This window comes from Jaculus jaculus, chromosome 14, assembly GCF_020740685.1.
Source record: "Jaculus jaculus isolate mJacJac1 chromosome 14, mJacJac1.mat.Y.cur, whole genome shotgun sequence".
Lineage (NCBI taxonomy): Eukaryota > Metazoa > Chordata > Mammalia > Rodentia > Dipodidae > Jaculus > Jaculus jaculus.
Genome location: NC_059115.1, coordinates 13,061,838 through 13,087,314, shown reverse-complemented (window position 1 = coordinate 13,087,314; position 25,477 = coordinate 13,061,838). Strand labels below are relative to the sequence as shown.

Here is a 25,477-nt window from a genome sequence, read left to right as displayed (position 1 = left end):
CCTTCTCCTTAGAGATTTTTCCTGGCCATCATTTCGAAACTAAGTCTACATTTTCTCCAATTTTCTCATACTCTTTCCTCCATGTGAGTAGTGACATATATGCTTCTTTATGTGGGGCGGGGAGTCAGCTTTGTGTGGACTGCATTCACTCTGGCAAGTGAACCACACCTCCAGCCCTACTTTTTATTTTATTTTATTTTTTGGTTTCTTGAAGTAGGGTCTCAATCTAGATGACCTGGAATTCACAAGTAGTCTCAGGGTGGCCTTGAACTCTTGGGGATCTTACTACCTCTGCCTCCCAAGTGCTGGGATTAAAGGCATGTGCCATCATGCTCGGCACTACTTTTTATATTTGTTAATGTATTTCAGAGGGAAAGAGAGAGAGAGAGGATGAGCGCACCAGGACCTCCAGCCACTGCAAGCAAACTCCAGATGCAAGCACCACTTTGTACATCTGCCTTATGTGGGTTCTGGGGAATTGAACCTGGGTCCTTAGTCTTTGCAGGCAAGTACCTTAACCACTAAGTCATCTCTCCAGCCCCCTACCTTTTAAAAAATTATTATTATTATTTTAACTTTGTTTAAATCGACAGCTGCCATTCTTACAGACAGCCTCCTACTTTTAACATTCAGACAAGGTCTCACTAAGTTGCCCTTTAATTTAGTCTACATTCCAGCCAGACTTTTAACTTTTTTTTTTTTTTTTTTTGAGGTAGGATCTCACTCTAGCTCAGGGTGACCTGGAATTCACTAAGTACTCTCGGGGTGGCCTTGAACTGAAGGTGATTCTCCTACCTCTGCCTCCTGAGTGCTGGGATTAAAGGCTTCTGTATGCCACCACGCCTGGCTAGAATTTTAATTTTTTTTTTTCTTGTTTTAAAATATTTTATTACAATTAAAATTACACATATGCAAATCAATTAATCTCAATCAAAATAACTCATGTTCACACCGTATTTATAAACAAGCTGTACAATAAATACATGAAAAGTGTTCACATTTGTATTTCAATCATCTTCTTCCTCTTCTTCATCACTGATCACATACTTCTTGTGTTTTTTATTTGCCTTATCATCATCTTCTGCTTTTCTCTTTCCAGAAGGTTCACCTTCCTCATCACTATTGAGTTTCTTTGCTTTGAGTAATCGTTGAGCCTTATCCTCTTCTGAGCCCTCATCTACTGTCTGAGGAATAGATTCTGGCCCGTTCCTCTCGGATGCCCCCTTTGTACCGGTTCTTTTTTTTTTTTTTTTAATTTTTTATTTTTTATTTATTTGAGAGCGACAGACACAGAGAGAAAGACAGACAGAGGGAGAGAGAGAGAATGGGCGCGCCAGGGCTTCCAGCCTCTGCAAACGAACTCCAGACGCGTGCGCCCCCTTGTGCATCTGGCTAACGTGGGACCTGGGGAACTGAGCCTTGAACCGGGGTCCTTAGGCTTCACAGGCAAGCGCTTAACCGCTAAGCCATCTCTCCAGCCCTGTACCGGTTCTTAATGGCTGCCAGGCTGATGGCCTCCTCGTCGTCATAGCGGTCAGGTTCCAGGTAGCTAGCACTCAGCCCCCGCTGGTGCTGCTTCTCCCTCATGCGGCGCAGCTGAGACTCCCTACGAATGGAAGCCCTCAGGCGTTCTTCTTCTTTCTTAATCATCTCTGTGCGCTGGCACTCAGGGTCACGGCCAGCCATTGGTAAGAGTCTAATCTTCTGTGTCTTTGAACATCTGTCTGCAAGTGACAGAGTCATCTTTCTGTGTGTGGCACTGTCTGTCCAGTGAGGTCTGAAGGTGAGTTTCGTCTTAAAGACAGCTTGTCCCTGCAGACCAGTACCTTGTCTTCTAAAGAGATGGTAGTGGTCACCCTGCAACCGGGCCTTGTATACATCAAACACTTCGTTTCCTAAATGCAGGGACATGCTTCCATCTGACCACTTAACTATCCGAGCATTACTTTCTTTTATTTCATTTCCTTCTTCATCTTGGCGTATCCTCCATCGTATAGTGTTTTCCACCTTTAATTTTAACCTGGTTCTGCCTTCTTCATCCAGCATTTCCTCATCTTCAAATTCATCTTCATAGTACTGAGGATCAAAAGGTCTGGGCTCTACACTCAGAAAGTTGGGCAGTTTAACAAAATATAAGTCATTTCCTAAATCAGTGTTTACTTTGGGTATTTCTACTTCTGTTCTGGTCTCAGGTATTGGCTCCTCCTCCTGCTGATCCTGAGGCAATCCATTTTCATCCACAGGCTGTCCTGGAGTAGGTGGCTTATCTTCTCCATCTCTTCCTGAAGATATATCATCTGCACCTCCAAAGAGATCCATGGCTCCACTATTATCTCTGGGCACCTCGGCATCACTGTCCACTTCAGAGTCCGAAGCGATCGCGTTCTTGCGCTTCAGTCATTAAGACTTCAGCCTCACTATCGCTGCCTCTTGCAGACTCTGACTTGTGGTCCTGCTTATCTCCATCTGAATGCCTGCGCTCCTCACCTGAGGCCGGTGGCCTTTCCTCATCAGAATTCTGCATTTTCTCCTCATCAGACATCTGTGGCTGCTCGTCATCATCCGAATTCTGTTTCTCGTCATCATTGTCAGAAGCCACTGGCTGTTCATCATCAGAATTTGCCTTTCTCCTCAGACAGCTGAGGCCTCTCCTCCTCATCCGTGTTTTGCATGTTCTCGTCATCGTCGGAGTTCTGCATCTTCTCCTCATCAGACCCTTGCACCTGCTCCTCATCCTCAGAATTCTGTGTCTTTTCATCTTCTGACTGGTCGCTTTTGTCTTCTCTGTCCCACTTTTCATCACCTGAATGTGCTTTCTCAGACCCCTCCACTGCTGAGTGACGGCTCCCTTCATCTGATCTGTGGCCTTCATCTTCATTGTCATTATGGGCATCGGACCGACTGTGTTGATCTACATCTGAAGGGTCATTGTCCTCGTGATCAGAGTGCTCAGAAGCTTCCGATCTGTTATCTGACTGTTCAGAGTGGTTGTCACTGCCACTGTGCTGAGACGACCCCTCGTCCTCACTGTCCTCCCCAAATAGTTCCTTATTGCTGGGCTGTCCAGAGTCACCTTGTTCATCTTGATCACTTTCACTTCCCGAGGCATTGCTGCCAGAAGCCACATTCTCCTGATCAGAATCTGAGTCAGATCCAGAATCTGAATCTTTGTGCTCGGCTTCGCTGTCCGCGTCGCTACCGAAAAGGTCCTCCATATCCGCCATGGCACCTCTGTCCCCACGGCGCCGGCTGAATTTTAACTTTTTATTCTCACTCTAATTTCTTTGTTAATATTTTAATTATTTATGAGAGGAAGAGACAGAGAGAGAATGAGTGCACTAGGGCTTCTAGCTACTGCAAACGAACTGCAGATGCAGAGGCATCTGCCACCTTGTTAAGTTTTGTGAGTACTGAGGAATTGAACCTAGGTCCTTAGGCTTTGCAGGCAAATGCCTTAACCACTAAACCATCTCTCTAGCCCTACATTTTTTTTGTCGTTGTTTTTTGGTTTTTCCAGGCATGGTCTTGCTCTAGCACAGGCTGACCTGGAATTCATGATGTAGTCTCAAGCTGGCCTTAAACTCACAGTGATCCTCTTACCTCTGCCTTCTGAGTGCTGGGATTAAAGGTGTTCACCACCATGCCTGGCTTTTCAATAGTTTTTTTTTTTTTTTTTTTTTTTTTTAGGCAAGCCCAATAGACTGGCCTTTTTAATGCAAGAAAACAAGAGCAAGAGTAAGAGAGAGACTCATATGTGGATCCCAGCTACAAATGATTGGACTTTTTAAAATATTTTTTATTGGCAACTTCCATAATTATAAATAATATCCCATGATAATTCCCTCTCTCCCCCCACTTTCCCCTTTGAAACTCCACTCTCCATCATATCCCCTTGCCCTCTCAATCAGTCTCTTTTATTTTGACATCATGATCTTTTCTTCCTATTATGATAGTCTTGTGTAGGCACCTTGTCAGGCACTGTAAAGTCATGTATATCCACAACATTTTGTGTCTGGAGGAGCATGTTGTAATGAGTCCTACCCTTCCTTTGGCTCTTACATCCTTTCTGCCACCTCTTCTGCAATAGACCCTGAGCCTGGGAAGGTGTGATGGAGATATTTCAGTGCTGAGCACTCCTCTGTCATTTCTTCTCAGCACCGTGGTGCCTTCTGAATCATCCCAAGGTCACTGTCATCTGAAAAGAGAAACTTCTCTACCAAAAGTGAAAGCAGCATTAATATATGGGTATGAACATTAAGAGAAGTGCTTACTGGGCAGTTTGGTGAGCATAGAATATACATTTAGACAGATATCAGATGTTACACTCCTAGGGCTCATGACTACCCCTGTTGTAGTTTTTCAGTATCAGGGATATATTCCTTCTCATGGAGCAGTCCTCCAGGCAAATTAGAGGGAAGTTGGTTTCCCCCATAACAGACATGCCACTATTGCACCCCTTGGCTCATTTGGCCTGTTTGGCCAAATATAAGGCTTGTAGAGTCCACTGTTGAGTATCTTCACTGGTGATTTCTCTCTCTCCCATTGAACTGCATGCAGCATGGCTCTTTCCAGCTTTCTGTCAGCTGGTCTACATGGAGGAGGTTTTCAGCTAAGGTCCAACAGGGTTTCTCAGTGACCTTGCAGCCCAAGTATGTGGAGTCTTCAGCAATAGGGTCATGCCATCTCTTACAATCTATTTCTGGTGGGAAACGAAGGGCCTTGGCAATGGCCTATCATGTTTTGGGGGCATCAGGGACCTCCCTGGCCAACAACTCACTGGAGGTATACCATCCCTAGCACTGAAAATTTTCTAACAATGATCTATGGCTCCTGAGTGTTCCATTGTCCGAAACCGGAGGATTCCATATTATTTAGTTGCTTACTTTTAGATTTTGATTAGCCCTCCCTCCACCTTTCCTTTACTCAATCTCTTCCCCTGACCTCATTTTTGGCCTTTTCACCCCTGTTAATCTATTCTTCTACTTCCATATGTACAATACCAACCTATTAAGTATCTTCCTCCCTTCCTTTCTCTTCCCTTTATATCTCCTTTTTGAACTTACTGGCCTCTGCTACTGAGTTTTTTCCTTCTCACACAGAAGTCCAATCATCTGTAGCTAGGATCCACATATGAGGGAGAACAAGCAGCGCTTGGCTTTCTGGGCCTGGGTTACCTCACTTAGTATAATCCTCGTTCTCACTGGAGGTCATTTCTGATGTATTAATTCTTTTTGGTGGGTTTATATTGTCTTGATTTTTGGTGTTTCTTGTGTTATAATATATAATATTTTTGCATCCTGGATTATTTAATGATTGGATTTTCTAGTTAGCTGGGTATTATTAGATGTATCAGACAATCTGATGTTACATAACTTCAGGGTAGGAGCTTAAGGCGTTAGGTGTGGCTCTCAAGACTATCAGAGTATTTATCCATGAGTAGGTATTATGACAACCAGATCCTCTAACTGCCCCTTATGGTGTGTGATGCGCCACCCACACCCTTAATCTGGACAACAAGGAGATTAATATTTCTGATCTGGGGCTGGAGAGATGGCTTAGCAGTTAAGTGCTTGCCTGTAAAGCCTAACGACCCCAGTTCGAGGCTCGGTTCCCCAGGTCCCACGTTAGCCAGATGCACAAGGAGGCGCACGTGTCTGGAGTTCGTTTGCAGAGGCTGGAAGCCCTGGCGCACACATTCTCTCTCTCTCCCTCTATCTGTCTTTCTCTCTGTGCCTGTCGCTCTCAAATAAATAAATAAAAATGAAAAAAAAAATATTTCTGATCTGTTGAGGGTTCCAAGTCAGCTTGTGACCAGGTGAGACCCTTCCCTGGTGTAATCCCAGTTACCTCTGCTCCCGCTTGGGTCTCCCTGTCGATTCAAGTTGGTGTGGCCGGGTCCCTGGACCACTGCACTGGTCGCTGAAGCTGGGCACTGGCGGTGGGGGAGGGGAAGGAGCCGTAGCTGCTCTGGTTCTCTCGCTGTTCCATGTGTTCTTCTACCTCGTGGTCTGCTCCTCCATTGTTCACTGATGCTCTCCCTTCACGTTTCTTGAGTTTGCGGAGAGCTCCGGTGTGAGTGGAAGCTCCTGCTTTTCCTGCGGCTGGAGCCAAGCCCTGTGGCTTTCTGGTGCACTGATGCCACTGCCATGATCAGCGGACCTGCTACAGCTGCTTCTGCCAGCCTGTGCGGGCTCTGGACACTCTGGATCTCTCCTACCTCTCTGCTGACATTTCAATTTCCTATACACCTCACTTTTTAGTAAAAGTGTGTATTTTGCTGAGGTTTTTTTTTGTCTTTTCTCCCCGTAGGCTGCTCTGGCATGGTACCTACGCTGCCATCTTAACCGGAAGTCCTATATCCTCTTAGATTTTGATTAGCCCTCCCTCCACCTCTCCTTACTCAATCTCTTCCCCTGACCTCACTAAGATGTTTTCACCCTCATTGATCTGTTCTTCTGCTTACATATGTACAGTACCATCCTATTAGGTCCCTCCTCCCTTTCTATTCCCTTTATATCTCCTTTCTAGCTTATTGGCCTATGCTATTAAGTTTTCTTCCTAGTTACACAGAAGTCCAGTTATTTGTAGCTAGGATCCACATATGAGAGAGAATATGTGACGTTTGGTTTTCTAGACCTGGGTTACCTCACTTAGTATAATCCTTTCCAGATCCATCCATTTTGCTGAAAATTTCTTAATTTCGTTTTTCTAAAGAAAAAGGAAAGCAGTTTTCTAAAGAAAAATGCTGAGTAGAACTCCATTGTATAAATGGGCCACATCCTCATTATTGCATTATCATCAGTTGAAGGACATCTAGGCTTTGAAGGATAAAGGAACCTTGGTTGACAATTGTTATCTTTCAGAACTTGGAATACATCATTCCAGGCCCTTCTGTCTATGAAATTTTGTGTTGAGTAATCTGCTGTGATCCTGATGGGCTTGCCTTTATATGTGACTTCATTTTTCTCTCTAACTGCTTTCAATATAGTTTCTTTGTTTGGTAGTTTAGTTATAATATGGCAAGGAGAGGTTCTTCCCAGGTTTTGTCTTTTTGGTATCCTAAAGACTTCCTGTATCTGCATTGGCGTCTCTTTCCCAATTTGAGGGAAGTTTTCTTCTATGATTTTGCTGAAAACACATACTATGCCTTTGGAGTGAAAATTTTCTCCTTCTATTATACCCTGAATTCTTATGCTTGATCTTTTCATAGTGTCTAGAATATCTTGAAATTCCCATTCATACTTTCCTATTACTTTGTCTTTCTCTTTGTTGGACTGTATTAGATCTGCCACCTGGTCTTCTAGTTTATATATCCTGTCCTCTCCTTCATCCATTCTACTGTGATATTTTCTACAGTTTTTTATTTCTTTGACTGTGTTTATCATTTCTAGTAATTCTGTTTTTTCTTTATTATTTCCATTTGCTTATTCATGTCTTATATTGATGTTCTCATTTCATTAAATTGGTTTCCTATGTCTTTCATTCCTTTGATTTCCTCTTTCATTCCTTTGATTTTCTCCCTGATTTCTTTGAACATACTTATAATAATTCATTTGAAATCTTTCTCAGGCATTTCCTCTAAATCAGTCTCACTGGAGGTCATTTCTGATGCATTAATACTTTTTGGTAGATTTGTATTGTCTTGATTTTTTTTGTGTGTGTTCTTGTGCTATAATGTACATATTTTTACATTTTGGCTTAATTTAATGCTTGGATTTTCTAATTAGCTGCAGTATTATTAGATGTATCAATCAATCTGATGTTATATATCTTCAGGTAGGAGGTTAAGGTGCTCAGTGTGGCTCTTAAGACTCTCAGAATAACATCAAAAGTGACCCTTGACGTTGGGTTTGCCTGCTGTGAGAGTCAAGAAGGCTGGGTGGAACAAAATACAGGCAGATTCTAAAATTTAACTAAACAATGTACACATCCAATGAAAAACAGCACAGAGTAATTATGCAATAGTAGGTATTATGACAAGCAGATCTTTAAACAAAATCACAGTCCCTCATGATGTGTGTTGTCCCACACCCTTAATCCTTTCAACCAAGAGGCTAAGATTTCTGGTCTGTTGAGGGTTCCAAGTCAGCCTATGACCATGTGAGACCCTTCCCTGATGTGATCCCAGGTACCTTTTGGGCTGATTTTGGTCTGAGTTATGTTACGCTCCTGCTTGGGTCCCTCTTCTTTGTGCTGTGGGCTCAGATAGGTTGGCTGGGTCCCTGGATCACTGCTCTGTTCTCCTGTTGGGTGCTGTGTGGGTGAGCTCCCTTCCCCAGGTCTCTGGTTCTTGCTGGCACTTATGCTGGCGGTGGGGGAGGGGAGTCTGTGGATGATGGCTGACGTTTTCCCACTGGTCCATGCAATCATCTACCTCACGAGCTGCTCCTCCATTCTTCCCTGCTGTCCTCCCTTCACGTTTCTTGAGTTTGTGAGGAGCTCTGGTGTGAGTGGAGAGTCTCCTCACCTGGGTTGTCCTGTGGCTCAGGCCGAGCCTTACAGTAAGCCATGTGGGCTTACTGCTGCCACCCATGGAGCCACTTCTGCCTGCTTCTGTGGGCCCTAGACGCTCTAGATCTCTCCTACTTCTCTCCTGCAGTTGGTAATTTTTTATACACTTCACTTTCTAGTGGAGGAGTATATTTTGCTGGGTTCTTTTTCTTTTTCTCCCCTAGGCTGCTTTGGCATGGTACCTACACTGCCATCTTAACTGGAAGTCCCAAATGATTGGACTTTTATGTGAGTGGAAATAAAACTCAGTAGAAAAGACGGGTAAGCTAGAAAGGAGATATAAAGGGAACAGAAAGGGAGAGGGGACCTAATAGTATGGTATTATATATATGTAAGCAGAAGAACAGATTAATGGGGGTGAAAAGGCCAAAGGGACTGAGTAAAGGAAAGGTGGAGGGAGGGTTAATCAAAATCTAAGAGGATATAAATAAGTCATCTAGAAACCTACTTTTCTGGACAATGGAGCACATAGGAACCATAGATTGTTACTAGAAAATTTTCAGTGCTAGGGATGGGATACCTTCCAATGAGTTGTTGGCCAGGGCGGTCCCTGATGCCCCCAAAACATTACAGGCCATTGCCAGATCCCTTGGTTTCCCACCAGGAATAGATAGTAAGACCCTATTGGTTGAAGATTCCACATACTTGGGCTGCAGGGTCACTAAGAAATCCTGCTGGTGCTGAGCTGAAAACCTCCTTCATGTAGACCAGCTGACAGAAAGCTAGAAAAAGCCATGCTGCATACAATTCACTGGGAGAGAGAGAAATCACCAGTGAAGATACTCAACAGTGGACTCTGCAAGCCTTATATTTTGCCAGCCAGGCCAGATGAGCCAACGGGTGCAATAGTGGCATGTCTGTCATGGTGGAAACATACTTCCCTTATTGGACTGGAGGCCCGCTCCATGGGAGAGAATACATCCCTGATACTGAAAACCTACAACAGGGGTAGTCAGGAGCCCATGAAGGTTTAATGTCTGCTGGTGTCTGGCTAAATGTATATACTATGGTCACCAAACTGCCCAGTAAGCACTTCTCTTAATGTTCACACCCATATACTAATGTTACTCTCACTTGTGGTTAGAGAATCTTCTCTTTTGAGATGACAGTGACCTTGGGATGACTAAGAAGGAACTATGGTGCTGAGAAGTGACAGAGGAGTGCTCAGCACTTAAATATCTCTATCACACCTTCCAAGACTGAGAGTCCATTGCGGAAGAGGTGGCAGAAAGAATGTAATAGCCAAAGGAAGGGTAGGACTCCTTACAACATGCTCCTGCAGACACACGATGGTCTGGATATCCATGACCTCACAGTGCCTGACACTACCTACACAAGACCATTATAATAGGAGTAAAAGATGATGACATCAAAATAAAAGAGAGACTGATTGAGAGGGGCAGGAGATATAGACAGTGGAGTTTCAAAGGAGAAAGTAGGGGGAGGGAGGGAATTGCCATGGGATATTGTTTACAATTATGGAAGTTGTCAATAAAAAAAAAAAAAAAAAGATTGAGAGAGAGGGAGGGAGAGAGAATTGGCATGACAGGGCCTTCAGCCATTGTAATCAAATTCCAGATGCATGCACCCCCTTGTGCACATGTGTAACCTTACACATTTGATTCTGGCTTACAAGGGACCTGAAGAATCAAATATGGGTTCTTAGGCTTCACAGGTAAACACCTTAACCACTAAGCCTAGTGAGAAAGAGGCAAATAGAAAGAAAGAATGGGTGTGCCAGGGTCTCCAAATGAATTCCAGATTTATATGCCACTTTGTGGATCTGGTTTTATGTGGGTACTGGAGAATTTAACCAAGACTGGTAGGCTTTTCAAAGAACCCTTAGTGGCTGAGTCATCTCTCCAGCCTGAGCCAATGCTTTTTTGTTTGTTTGTTTGTTTGTTTGAGGTAGGATCTCACTCTAGCCCAGGCTGACCTGGAACTCACTCTGTAGTCCCAGGCTGACTTCAACCTCATAATGATCCCCCCACCTCTATCTCCTGAGTGCTCAGATTAAAGGTGTGTGCCACCACTCCTGGCTATTCTTTTTAAAAAAATATTTTATGGGGCTGGAGAGATGGCTTAGTGGTTAAGGCACTTGCCTGCAAAGCCTAAGGACCCAAGTTCAATTCTGCCGATCCCACATAAGCTAGATGCACATGGTGGCACATGTGTCTGAAATTCATTTGCAGTGGCTAGAGACCTTGGTGTGCCCATTGTCTCTCTCTCTGTAATAAAAATAAATAAATAAAGTAAATCTTAAAAAGTATTTTATGTACTTTTGAGAGAGAGAGTGCATACCAGGGTCTCTTGCTGCAGCAAACTCTAGATGTACATGCTACTTTGTGTTTCTGGCTTTATGTCAGGACTGGGGAATTGAACCTAGGCCAGGAGGCTTTGCAGGCATGTGCCTCGAGGCACGGAATCATCTCTCCAGCCCGCTATCTTGATCCTGGCTGGGCTCAGGACCCCTGCTGCACTCTATGTGGCCTTGATAGAGCTCATCAGTGGCATTCCATGATGGGTGGGCTGATTTGAAAGGACCAAGATGGCCTCTCTCACAGTGTTGCACAGTTCTTGCTGGAAGGCTGGTTCCACTGTTGCCCTGCATGCCCACACATGCCCCTTCTAGCATAATGGTGCAGGATAGATAAACAACCTTCTTTTCCTCCTGTTTTTGAGAAGCTATTTTGAGTAGCTCTGGCTGGCCTGGAATTCACTAAGTAGTCCATGCTGGCCTCAAACTTGCAGAAACCCTCCAGATTCAGCACCCCAAATGCTTGGATTACAAGCACAAAACATCATGTCCAGCCCAGAGTAGGTGAATTTCTCCCATCCAAACACTAACCAGGTCCGACCCTGTTTAGATTCCAAGAGCAGACAAGATTGGGTACATTCGGGTGGTATGGCCATAGATATATATGTAAATATATTTTTAAATTTTTTATTTATTTGGGGCTGGACAGATGGCTCAGCGGTTATGGCACTTGTCTGTTAAGCCTAAGGACTCATGTTCGACTCCCTAGATCCCATGTTAGCCAGACACATGAAGCTGAGGCAAATGCAAGATTGCACATGACCACTAGATGGCGCAAGCATCTGGCATTCAGTTGCAGTGGCTGAGGCCCTGGCATGACAATTCTCTCTCTAAAATAAAATTTAAAGAGTTTTTAATTGCTTATCAAACTGCCCAGTAAACACTTCTCTTAATGTTCATACCCATATATTAATGCTACTCTCACTTTTGGTAGAGAACCTTCTCTTTTCAGATGGCAGTGACCTTGGGATGACTCAGAAGGCATCATGTGCTGGAAAGAAGTGACAGAGGAGTGCTCAGCACTGCAATATCTCTATCACACCTTCTGAGGTTCAGGATCTATTGCAGAAGAGGTGGTGGAAAGAATGTAAGAGCCAAAGGAAGGGTAGGACTCCATACAATGTGCCCTCCAGACACAAAATGACCTCACAGTGCCTCACACTACCTACACAAGACCATCATAACAGGAGGAAAAGATCATGACATCAAAGTAAAAGAGAGATTGATTGAGAGGGGGAGGGGATATGATGGAGAATGGAGTTTCAAAGGGGAAAGTGGAGGGAGGGAGGGCATTACCATGGGATATTGTTTATAATCATGGAAGTTGTTAATAAAAAAAAAAATTTAAGTTAAAAAATTTTTTTTTAATGGTGATAGATACTGAGGTCACTCCACACCTACCAAACCAGAGATCCAGAGGCTCCTAAATGCCCATCATTGAAATAGATTTAAAATGCCTACAGCATGGCTCAGGGAATTTTGTGGAAGAGGGGCCAGAAAGATTGTTAGAGCCACAAGTTGGGACATTTTTCACTGAGACATTGCCCCCCATAATGCATGACCCACAATCCTCGTGGGGTTGACCTGCATCCCCAACAAGTAAGGCCTCTTCAGAAAAGGGGCAAGGAGGAGGGAAAAGATGGTACCAACATGTGATTTGTACATACAAAATATGTCCATATCTAATAAAAAATGTTGCTTAAATAAAAAAATTAAATTTTATTTATTTGGGGATTGGAGAAATGGCTCAGCAGTTACGGCACTTGCCTGCAAAACCTAAGAATCCTGGTTTGATTCCCCGGTACCCACATAAAACCAGATGCACAAGCTGGCACATGCATATGAGTTTGTTGCAGTGACTAGAGGCCCTGGTGCACCCATTCTCTCTCAAATAAATGAATAAAATATTTTCAAAATTATGTATTTGCAAGCAGGGAGAGATAGAAGAGAGATGGACACACACAGAGAGAATGGGCACGCTAGCGCCTCCAGGTGCTGCAAACTAACTCCAGATGTATGCACCACTTTGTGCATGTGGCTTTACGTGGGTACCGGGGAATCGAACCTGGGTCATTAGGCTTTTCAGGCAAGTGCCTTTAATAGCTGAGCCATCTCTCCAGCCTCCACGTAACGAATTTCTTACAGGGCAGTTCAAACAGCCTCTATTTAATTACCCGGATCATTCATCCAGGTTGACATGACAGAGTGCCAAAGATACAGTGGTACAGCCAAGACAAGTTTACACAGGTGCTAGCTGTGAAGCTCAATGTAAGAACACTTACCTAGCACACACAAGACCCTGGATTTGCTCATCAACACCACCGTAAAATAGTTTATCACGCCCTCACAAAACCTTTCCAGGAAGAGGCATACCAGGCCTGCAGAACAGTTCTGCCAGAACTGGAAAAATAAATGCATATATTACTCTCACCAATATGCCCCGAAAGCACTACACTTAATGTTCATATCCATATATCAATGCTACTCTCACTTCTGGTTAAGAAGCTTCTCTTTTCAGATGGCGATGACCACTGGGATGACCCAAAGGCAACATAATGTGGAGAAGAAGGGACAGAGGAGTGTCCAGCACTGAAACATCTCACACCCTCCAAGACTCAGGGTCCACTGAGGAGAGGTGGTGGAAAGAATGTAAGAGCCACAGGAAGGGTACCACTCCTTACAAAAAACTGTCTGGACAGAACTTGGACTTGATATCCAAGACCTCGCAATGCCTAGCAAGACCCACACAAGACCCTCATAGTAGGAAAGAAAAGATGATGACATCAAATTAAAAGAGAGACTAGTGCTCGCTTTGGCAGCACATATACTAAAATGGGAACAATACAGAGAAGATTAGCATGGCCCCTGCGCAAGGATGACACGCAAATTTGTGAAGCGTTCCATATTCTTCTTACCAAAAGCAATCTACATATTTAATGCAATCCCTATCAAAATTCCAAAGGCATTCTTCATGGAAATAGAAAACACAATCCAAAAATTCATTTGGAATCACAAAAAACCTAGAATATCTAAAATAATACTGAGCAACAAAAGTAAGGCTGGTGGTATCACCATACCTGATTTTAACCTATACTACAGAGCCATAGTAACAAAAACAGCATGGTACTGGCACAAAAACAGACATGTAGATCAGTGGAACAGAATAGAGGACCCAGCTGTAAGTCCAGGTAGCTATAGCCACCTGATATTCGATAAAAGTGCCAAAAATACTCATTGGAGAAAAGACAGCCTCTTCAGTAAATGGTGTTGGGAAAACTGGATATGTATCTGTAGAAGGATTAAAATAGTTTATTCTCTCTCTCCATGCACAAGAATTAAGTCCAAATGGATTAAAGACCTTAACATCAGACCAAAACTCTGAAACTGCAAGAGAAAAAGTAGGGGAAACCCATCAACATATTGGTCTTGGCAAAGACTTTCTGAATACAACCCCAATTGCTCAGGCAATAATACCACAGATTAATCACTGGGACCTCATGAAATTACAAAGATTTTGCACTGCAAAGGACACAGTGAAAAAAGCAAAGAGGCAACCTACAGAATGGGAAAAAAATCTTCGCCAGCTATATATCTGATAGAGGATTAATATCTAGGATATACAAAGAACTCAAAAAGTTAAATAATAAGGAATCAAACAAGCCAATCAAAAAATGGGCTATGGAGCTAAATAGAGCATTCTCAAAGGAAGAAATACGAATGGCATATAAGCATCTAAAAAAATGTTCTACGTCACTAGTCATCAGGGAAATGCAGATTAAAACCACATTGAGATTCCATCTCACTCCTGTCAGATTGGTTACCATCATGAAAACAAATGATCATAAATGCTGGTGGGGATGTGGAAAAAGAGGAACCCTTCTACACTGCTGGTGGGAATGCAATCTGGTCCAGCCATTGTAGAAATCAGTGTGGAGGTTCCTAAAACAGCTAAAGATTGATCTTCCATATGACCCAGCTATAGCACTCCTAGGCATATATCCTAAGGACTCATCTCATTTCCTTAGAAGTATGTGCTCAACCATGTTTATTGCTGCTCAATTTATAATAGCTGGGAAATGGAACCAGCCTAGATATCCCTCAACTGATGAGTGGATAATGAACATATGTCACATTTATACAATGGAGTTCTACTCAGCGGTAAAGAAAAATGAAGTTATGAAATTTGCAGAAAAATGGGTGGCTCTAGAAAGGACTATACTAAGTGAGGTAACCCAGGCCCAGAAAGCCAAGTGCCACATGTTCTCCCTCATATGTAGATCCTAGCTACAGATGATTGGGCTTCTGTGTGAGAAGGAAAATACTTAGTAGCAGAGGCCAATAAGTTTAAAAGGAGACATAAAGGGAAGAGAAAGGAAGGGAGGAGGGTACTTAATAGGTTGGTATTGTATATATGTAAGTACAATGATTGAGATGGGGAGGTAATATGATGAAGAATGAAATTTCAAAGGGAAAAGTGTGGGGTGGGGGAGGTATTACCATGTTTTTTTTTTTTTTTATAATTATGGAAAATGTTAATAAAAACTGTGAAAATAAAAAAAGAGAGAGAGATAATGGAGAGAAGGAGGGGATATGATGGAGAACAGGGTTATGAAGGGGAAAGCGGGGGAGGGGAGGAAATACCATGGTTTGTTGTCTGTGAGTATAGAAGTTGTCACTTAAAATATATATATTTAAAAAAGGGGGGGGGCTGGAGAGATGGCTTAGTGGTTAAGCACCTGCCTGTCAGGCCTAAGGACCCCGGTTCGAGGTTCGATTACCCAGGACCCACGTTAGCCAGATGCACAAGGGGCACACGTGTCTGGAGTTCCTATGCAGTGGCTAGAGGCTCTTGTGTGCCCATTCTCTATCTATCTATCTGCCTCTTTCTCTCTCTGTCTGTTGCTCTCAAATAAATAAATAAATAAATAAACAAAAAATTTAAAAAAAAAGAATGTCCATATTTGCATATGTGTTTTCTTAAAAAAAAAAAGAACTGGAAAAAATCAAAATGGGGCTGGAGAGATGTATCAGTGGTTAAAGATACTTACTTGTAAAGCCTAACAGTCCAGGTTCGATTCCCCACTGTCTGTATGACGCCAGATGCACTTTGTGGTGCATGTGTCCCTTTGTAGTGGCAGAAGGCCCTGCAGTGCCCATTCTCTCAGTCTCTCTCTATCTCTCTTTTTTCTCTCTCTCTCTTTCTCTCTCAGAGAAAAAGATAAAAATAATAGGGCTGGAGAGATGGCTCAGTGGTTAAAGGCACTTGCTTGCAAGGTTTGGCAGCCTGGGTTCAATTCTCCAGTACCCACAAAAAGCCAGAGGCAAAAAGCGGTATATGCATCTAGAGTTACTTTGCAGCAATAGAAGGTCCTGGCCCACCCATTCTTTCTTTCTCCTTAATAAATGAATTCTTAAAAAAATTAAACAAAATAAAATGACAGAAGAAGTGAGTTAGATATTCAGTCATGTATTCTGATTTTTTTTTAATTTTTATTAACATTTTCCATGATTATAAAATATATCCCATGGTAATTCCCTCCCTCCCCACCCCCACACTTTCCCATTTGAAATTCCATTCTCCATCATATTACCTCCCCATTACAATCCTTGTAATTACATATATACAATATCAACCTATTAAGTACCCTCCTCCCTTCCTTTCTCTTCCCTTTATGTCTCCTTTTTAACTTACTGGCCTCTGCTACTAAGTATTTTCATTCTCACGCAGAAGCCCAGTCATCTGTAGCTAGGATCTACATATGAGAGAGAACATGTGGCGCTTGGCTTTCTGGGCCTGGGTTACCTCACTTAGTATAATACTTTCCAGGTCCATCCATTTTTCTGCAAATTTCATAACTTCATTTTTCTTTACCGCTGAGTAGAACTCCATTGTATAAATGTGACATATGTTCATTATCCACTCATCAGTTGAGGGACATCTAGGCTGGTTCCATTTCCCAGCTATTATAAGTTGAGCAGCAATAAACATGGTTGAGCACGTACTTCTAAGGAAATGAGATGAGTTGATTTTTTTTTTTTCAAGGTAGGGTCTTACTCTATCCCAGGCTGATCTGGAATTCACTATGGAGTCTTAGGGTAGCCTCAAACTCATGGTGATCCTCCTACTTCTGCCTCCCCAGTACTGGGATTAAAGGCATGCACCACTCGGCTGGCTTAAAGTGTTCTGATTTATAATAAATTTGGATTTTTTCACAGAAACATCTCATGACAAGGATTCTGACCCTCTTGAAACCTCTGGTCTTAGATAAGTTCATATAAAAAATGTCATTCAGGGGCTGGAGAGATGGCTTAGCTGTTAAGCGCTTGCCTGTGAAGCCTAAGGACCCCGGTTTGAGGCTCAATTCCCCAGGACTCAGTTAGCCAGATGCACAAGGGGGCGCAAGCGTCTGGAGTTCGTTTGCAGTGGCTGGAGGCCCTGGCGCGCCCATTCTCCTTTACTCCCTCCCTCCCCCCCCCTTCTCTCTATCCCTCTTTGTCTGTCACTCTCAAATAAATAAATAAACAAACAAAAAAATTTTTAATGTCATTCAGGCTAGGCATGAATCCTTTAATCCCAGCACTTGGGAGGCAGAGGTAGAAGGATCACAGTGAGACGACATAGTGAATTCCAGGGGCTAGAGAGATGCTCCAGGTCAGCCTCAGCTTCCGTAAAATCTTACCTAGAAAAGAAAACATCTCATTCTTTTTTTTTTTTTTTTTAAATTTTTGGTACTTTTATTTATTTGAGAGCAACAGAGCGAGAAAGAGGCAGATAGAAAGAGAGAATGGGCGCGCCAGGGCCTCCAGTTACTGCAAACGAACTCCAGAAGCATGCGCCCCCTTGTGCATCTGGCTAACGTGGGTCCTGGGGAATTGAGCCTTGAACCGGGGTCCTTAGGCTTCACAGGCAAGCAATTAACCGCTAAGCCATCTCTCCAGCCCAAAACATCTCATTCTTAAACCAGATGTGGTAGCATGCCTTTAATCCCAGTACTGAGGGGGTGGGAGACTGAGGTAGGAGGATCACCTTAAATTTGAGCCCTGCCTGGAGCTAAGGTGTGAGTTGCTGGTCAGTTTGAGCTAGAGTAAGATCTTGCTTTGGGGGAAAACAAATCTCTTGGGTTGTGGTGGTGTGTGCCTTTAATCCCATCATTGGGGAGACAGAGGCAGGAGGATCTCTGTAAATTAGAGGCCAGCCTGAGACTACATAGTAAATTTCAGGTCAGCTTGAGCTGGAGCTAGGTCCTACCTCAAAAGACCGAAAAAAAAAGCCGGGTGTGGTGGTGTATGCCTTTAATCCCAGCACTTGGGAAGCAGAGTATGAGGTTAGCCATGAGGTCAAGGCCACCCTGAGACTACATAGTGAGTTTCAGGTCAGCCTGGACTAGAGTGAGACCCTACCTCTAAAAACAAAAAGAAAAAAAAAAAATCTCATCCAAGGATTTAGTTGGCAGAGTTCTTACCTAGCATGTCAGAAACCCTGGGTTCCATCTTCAGAACCACACAAACCAGGCTCAATGATGATCATTTATAACCCTAGCAGTCAGGAGGTAGAAGCAGGAGAATCACCAGTTCATGTGGCCTGGACTACATGAAACCCTGTTCAAAAATGAAAAAAGAAAGACAGGAAAAAAGAAATCAAACTAGGCATGCTACTACACTCATAAACAACTTGGAGGCAGGGTGATCAAGAATTCCCAGTCATCCTGAGCTAGAAGCCAGTTCAAGATCAGCCTGAACTACATGAAATCCTGTCCTAGAAAACCCAATACAAGCTGGGTGGGGTGGCGCACACCTTTAATCCCAGCACTTGTGAAGCAGAGTTAGGAAGATCGCCTTGAGTTTGAGGCTACTCTGAGACTACATGTTGAATTTTCCAGGTCAGCTTGGGCTAGAGCAGGACCCTGCCTCAAAAAGACAAACAAAAAAACCCCAAACCAGAAAACCCAGTCCAAACCGAGCAGGAAAAACAACTGCAAAAAATGCATAGCCTCCTGAATTTATGCATCTTCTGATTTACAGTGCATGGAGGTGTCTTTTTGTATATTTTATGAAAAAAGTTAAGTTTTCTTGTTCTACAAGAGAAAAAAAAAACCCAAAACATTACCATGTTAACCATAGTTAATAATATATCACATATATTAAAAATAGATTTTTAAATTTTTTATTAAATTATTTAATTTAATTAATTAATTTGTAAGCAGAGACAGAGAGAGATAGAGAGGAGATAGACAGAGAGAGGATGGGCACACCAGGGTCTCTAGCCACTGCAAATGAGCTACAGATGCATGGCCCCCTTGTGCATCTGTCTTACGTGGGTACTGGGGAATTGAACCTGGGTCCTTTGACTTTGCAGGCAAACGCCTTAACTGCTAAGCCATCTCTCCGGCCCCAAAGTAGATTTTATTAATTTTTATTTTTCACTTTATTTATTTGAGATAAGGGCAGAGAGCTTGAGAGAGATAGAGGGACAGAGAGAGGGAGAATTGGCACACCAGGGCTTCTAGCCACTGCAAATGAACTCTAGATGCATGCACTACCTTGTGCATCTGGCTTCATTTGGGTACTAGAGAATTGAATCTAGGTCCTTAGGCTTTGCAGGCAAGTGTCTTAACTGCTGAGCCATCTCCCCAGCCCTATTTTTTTTTTTTTTTGAGACACTATCTTGATATTTACTCCTGGGTGATCCTCCTGCCTCTGACTCCTGAGTGCTGGGATTACAGAGGTCCACTGCCACACCCAACTTCCTGCCCCCCCCCCAACCACCCCAGGTAGGGTTTCTCTGTCCTTCAGGCAGTCCTGGAATTTACTATGTAGTCTTAGGCTGGCCTCAAACTCATGGCAATTCCCCTACCCCAGCCTACCCAGTGCTAGGATCAAAGGCATGCCCCACCACATTTGGCCACACCCAGTTTTAAACTAGATTTCATTTTATTTATTTTAAACAATATTTTATTTATTTTCACTGTGTGTGTGTGTGTTCTCACGTGCGTGCGCGCATATATGGGCATGCCAGGGTCTCTTGCTACTGGAAATGAATACTTGGTTTTGCACAAACCTGGCTGGCAGGCTTGAAAGCAAATGCCTTTAATCATGAAGCCATCTCTCCAGCCCCTAAAACTGTATTTTAGATGTTCTTACCACACAGAAAAGATAAGTAGGTGAAATGATAAAAATGTTAATTAGAGGCTAGAGAGATGGCTTTGTGGTTAAGGTGCTTTCCTGTGAAGCCTAAGGCCCCATGTTCAACTCTCCAGGTCCCATATAAGCCAGGTGCAAAGTGATGCAAGCGAGTGAGGTCACACATGCCCAAGAGGTGGAGTTCCATTAAGGTTGCTAAGAGGCATGGTGAGCCAATTCTCCCTCCCTCCCTCTCTCTCTCACACACACACACATTCTCTCACACTAAAATATAAAAATAAAAAAGTCAGGGGGCTGGAGAAATTGCTTAGTGGTTAAGTGCTTGCTTATGAAGCCTAAGGACCCAGGTTCAGTTCTCAAGATCCCACGTACGCCAGATGCGCATGGTGGTACATGCATCTAGAGTTCATTTGCAGTGGTTAGAGGCCCTGGTGGGCCCCGTCTCTCTCTCCCTCTCTGTCTCTAATAAATAAATAAATAAGTAAATAAAAACATTTTAAAAAATAATGAGACTGACAAAAAAAAAAAAAAACAAGAAAAGAAAACATTATGTTATTGGTCACAATTTTTTGGCAAAATGAGCTTGTATCAGGCACATTACTATGCGGTATATAATCTAGTGTAATCAGGCAAATCATACACATGGAAGGTGATCTCTCCCTGATTCTGTATAAAAAGAGTTTGAAAGCCCAGTGTGGCAGCACACGCCTTTAATCCCAGGACTCAGAAGGGGGAGGAAGGGGGATCAACGTCAGTTGGAGGCCACCCTGAGACTACACAGTCAATTCCAGGTCAGCCTGAGCTACAGCAAGACCTTACCTTGAAAGAAAAATAAAAGGAAAAAAAAAAAAGCATTTGAAGGCTTTAGGGTTAAGTGGCTTGCTTGTGGTTCACCACAGATTACAACCAGTATCAATAAAATATTAGTGTCCTTCCAATTCCAACCAAGTGGTAAGCAAGAAAGTGGAATCACAGTTACAATGTGTATGAACTATCTGAAAACGTTTAAGTGCCATTCAATTGACAGCATGGGCTTCCAGCCACATGGTGAATGCCAATAATCCCACTGAGGAAGGCCCTGGGTGGAATGGGGGCAGGGAAGAGTGGGTATAAGAGAATAAAAAGAGGGGTGCGGGACCAACATGTGAGTTGTTCTTACAGTAAAGTACGTAATTAATTTAAGAAAATAAAATATAGGATGTTTGGAAAGATGGTTTAGCAGTTCAGGCACCTGCCTGTGAAGCCTAAGGACCAGGTAGGTACCCACGTAAGCCAGATGGAATTCATTTGCATTAGCTAGAGGAACTGTTGCACCCATTCTCTCCCTCTCTATCTACCTCTTTCTCTCTCACTATCTCTTTTTTTTATTTATAAAAATAAGTAAATAACAACAAACAAACAAACAAAAAGACAGAATGCCAGCACTTGAGAGGTAGATGTAGGAAGCTAGCCTTGAGTTCAAGGCCATCCTGGGGCTACAAAGTGAGTTCCAGGTCAGCCTGGGCAAGAGCAATTTAAAAAAAAGGTACAGCTTCCATGATTATAAAAAAAAAAAGTATAGCTATGCCTACCCTTAATTATTATTCAGCACTGAGTGAGTGATCCACACAATAAAATCCAGACTGATTAAGGCTCTGCAGAATTTATAAGACCTAATTCAGAATGCAGAGAGCCGGGCATCAATGCCACAAAGTACCCTCCCAAAATAAAAATTAAAATTAAAATTAAAATTAAAGCACTCTGTCAGAATTTTTTTAAATGACCTCGGGGCATGGTGGCACACGCCTTTAATCCCAGCACTGGGGAGGCAGAGGTATGACGATCTCCCTGAGTTTGAGGCCACCCTGAGACCACATAATGAATTCCAGGTCAGCCTGGCCTAGAGTGAAACCCTACTTCAAAAAAATTTCCTTTTTCATTAGCTGTTTTTCATTTTCAGTATCTTGGAAGAAAAAAAACCTAAAGTGAAATTTTTTGTTGTTGTTATTTGGTTTTCTTTCTTTTCTTATCGTTTTTCTTTTCTTTTCTTTTTTTTTTTTTTGATATAACAGAGTACTCCTGTGACCCTAGTCACGGATTATGTGGGGATTTCCTCTATAGAGGATGAAGGCTGGCCATGCCAGTTGTACATTGTCTCCCAGAAGGCAGAATCACACCCCACTGGTTGGAGGTTCTGACCAGAGAGGCTCCCTTGAGAACATTTCACACCCAGGCCTCTCGAACGTCTGACCGTGTGACTACTGACTTTCCCACAGTCTCCTTGAGTCCAACTGATTCACACAGGAGGCTCACAGAACTTAGGGGACACTAACTCATTTGTTGTAAAGGACATTGGAAAGGATGCAGTGAGGTGCAGGAGTTTGGGGGCGGGGACAAGAGTAATGGGAGGAGATTATGATCAAAATACAGCACGTACATATATAAAAACTGTCAAAAAGATAAAAAAAAATTAATGGACAAAAACTTTTACTTATGAAGTAGTTAATAAAAAAAAATTGATGGGCTGGAGAGATGGCTTAGTGGTTAAGCGCTTGCCTGTGAAGCCTAAGGACCCCGGTTCGAGGCTCGGTTCCCCAGGTCCCACGTTAGCCAGATGCACAAGGGGGCGCACGCGTCTGGAGTTCGTTTGCAGAGGCTGGAAGCCCTGGCGCGCCCATTCTCTCTCTCTCCCTCTGTCTGTCTTTCTCTCTGTGTCTGTCGCTCTCAAATAAATAAATAATTAATTAAAAAAATTGAAAAAATTTATTTGCTTATTTGTGTAAGGGTCCCTGCAAGTAAACATCAGACACACTTACTTCTTTCAGGCTTATGTGGGTGACTTGGTAAGCTTTGCCAACACTTTTAGACCCTGGCCATCTTCTGGCCCCTCAAAATGAAGTCTTTTAAGGTACATTTTCACTAAAACAAAAGAAAACAACAGCAATAGCAGACAGGAGCCCAAACGGACTCAACTTGCAGAACTGAATTTCATAACCAGGAAAGCATGGCTACTTCCAGAGCACTCATGCTTTAAACTCACAGACTTCTTTTCTCTATTTTCTTCGAGGTAGGGTTTCACTCTAGTCCAGGCTGACCTGGAGTTCATTATGTAGTCTCAGGGTGGCCCTGACCATCAGCAGGGCCAGCCTCCAACTGCTTCCCGAGTGCTGCGATCAAAGATGCGTGCCCGCAGGCTCCGCCCCACTTTTTATTTTATTTATTTATTTATTTATTTATTTATTTAAGAGCGACAGACAGAGAGAAAGCCAGATAGAGGGAGAGAGAGAGAGAATGGGCGCGCCAGGGCTTCCAGCCTCTGCAAACGAACTCCAGACACGTGCGCCCCCTTGTGCATCTGGCTAACGTGGGTCCTGGGGAACCGAGCCTCGAACCGGGGTCCTTAGGCTTCACAGGCAAGCGCTTAACCGCCAAGCCATCTCTCCAGCCCTTATTTTATTTTTTTAAGCTAACTAAATACTAAAGTACTCAAGATTGACCCCTTAGGATCCTCCCATGCTAGACAACTGCGGGGCAACTAAGCTACATCTGCTTGGAATTTTTCCTTTTGCTCTTTGAGACGGGATCTTGCTTAGCTCCAGGCTAGCCTGGAACTTTCTAAGTATGGGAGGATGAAATTGCATTTAAGATCCACTGCCTCAGCCTTCCAAGTTTAGGTGTAACAAACGTGCATCAGCAATGCCAGTTGTTGCGGAGGTTGTTTTTAACTTTTAACTTTCACTAAGTTTCCCAGGCTTGGGCTTGCCCTCAGGAAGGCCTTACATTTTTCATCCTCCAGGCTTATGTTGGCCTGTGGTCTTGTTTAGTTTTCTTTTTGAGGTAGGGTGTTCCTTTAGCCCAGGCTGACCTGAAATTCACTGGGTAAGCAGTCTCAGGCTGGCCTTGAACCCCCTCCTACCTCTGAGCGCTGGGATTAAAGGTGTGCCCCACCACGCCCAGCACCGGGCTTACGTTTTAATTTCTGCTTTATGAAGTTTCTCTGGGCAGCTTAAATGTAATAACTGGGGAGCCAATGGCCTTAGCCAGACAGGCGGGTGGGGAAACCGGAAGAGGTCTGGAGTCTGCTTATAAATACCCTCTCCAGGCTCATCGGCGAGAAGCTTCCAGAAGCTGCCGGAGAGCGTGCATGGGCAGTGAGGATGCCCGGGCGAGGCGCGCAGGTAACCGCGCAGGGGCGCGGGGAGGGCTTGGGGAAGATGTGGGATGGGGGCCGGGCACCCTGGCTGCGCTGCCCCGGGGGGAGGCAGGAGGATGGACCGGGAACTCCAGGCCTGGCGAGACCCTGCTTGCAAACCCAAAGTCCTCGTCATCGCTGGAGCCTGGTCTGCCGGTTTATAAACCGAGATTTGACATCCTCTGCTGGGCTCTGCCCGCCCGGGCCGGCCTCCAGCAGCCATCCGTGTTTACCGGGCCGTGGCGCATCCTCGCGTCCTTTGCATAGATGTCGAGAAACCGGAGTTTCAGATCACGCGGTTCCACGTCGCATTTTGTTTTGGGTTTTATTTTTATTGAGATGTAGCCCAGGCTGGCCTAGAATTCTAGATCTTTCCACCAGTTTCCAGGTCTGGGGTTTCAGGCCAGAGCGCTCTCACCCAGCTTTATCCTTAACCCCAGTAAAGGTCTTTACGTGGTTAGGGGGGAATGGAACCCGGCTCGCATGCTTTGCAGGCAACCGCTTTTAACCAACGAGCTCTCTCTTTTAAACCCAGCCTTTGTTTTGTTTTTATTTATTCTTTTAGGTAAGGACTCACTCGATGTAGCCCAGGCTGGAATTTTTCGATGTCGTCTCAGGCCGGGATTAAAGGCGTGATGCCACCACACCCAACAGTTTATTGGTTTTTCCAGCACTGGGATAAAAGGCGTATGCCAGTTCCTGGCCCAGCTTTATTTAGTTAGTTTTTTGCATTTAAGAAAATTATTTCGTGGTGGTGCACGCCCTTGATCCCAGCACTGGGGAGACAGAGGTAGGAGGATCGCCCTCAGACTACATAGTGAATTCCAGGTCAGCCTGGGCCAGAGTGAAATCCTACCTCAGAAAACAAACCAAAAAAAATTTTTTTTAATTTTATTTTATGTGAAAGCAGGGAGAGGAGAGGAGAGGAGAGAGACATAAAGAGAGAGAGAAAATGGGCGCACCATGGCTTCTAGCTCTGCAAACAGACTCCAGACACATGTGCCACTTTGTGTGTTTGGCGGTACATAGGTACTGAGGAATCAAATCCAGGTTGTTGAGTATAGAGAGAATTCCTGCCTCAAAATCTTGGGCTGGACTGGTGGCGCATATCTTTAATCCCAGCACTGATGTAGGAGGATCAATGTGAGTTCAAGGCTACCCTGAGATTACATAGGGAATTCCAGGTCAGCCTGAGCTAGAGTGAGACCTTATCTTGAAAAATACAAATTTTTCTGAAATGAGGACGTTGCTGAGTTGGTTGAGCCTGGCATTTGCTAAGCTCCTGGGTTTGATCTTGGAACTCCACATAAACAGGGCGTGGTGGTACAGGCCTGCCC

At 43.7% G+C, this 25,477-nt stretch overlaps 1 protein-coding gene and 1 non-coding gene across 2 annotated transcripts; one reads left to right on the top strand and one right to left on the bottom strand.

Annotated features, from left to right (window-relative positions):
* Window positions 1-879: 879 nt before the first annotated feature.
* Window positions 880-3,244, bottom strand: LOC123454715 (RNA polymerase-associated protein LEO1-like). The gene is given in 5 exon segments (XM_045133684.1): window positions 880-1,178; window positions 1,180-1,239; window positions 1,495-2,397; window positions 2,399-2,620; window positions 2,622-3,244. Coding segments are annotated over 5 exon segments (1,959 nt in total). The 5' UTR covers window positions 3,225-3,244; the 3' UTR covers window positions 880-1,007.
* Window positions 3,245-13,631: 10,387 nt separating this feature from the next.
* LOC123454877 lies at window positions 13,632-13,738 on the top strand. The gene has a single exon (XR_006633533.1). It is a non-coding gene; the product is annotated as a U6 spliceosomal RNA (small nuclear RNA).
* The last annotated feature ends 11,739 nt before the right edge of the window (window positions 13,739-25,477 follow it).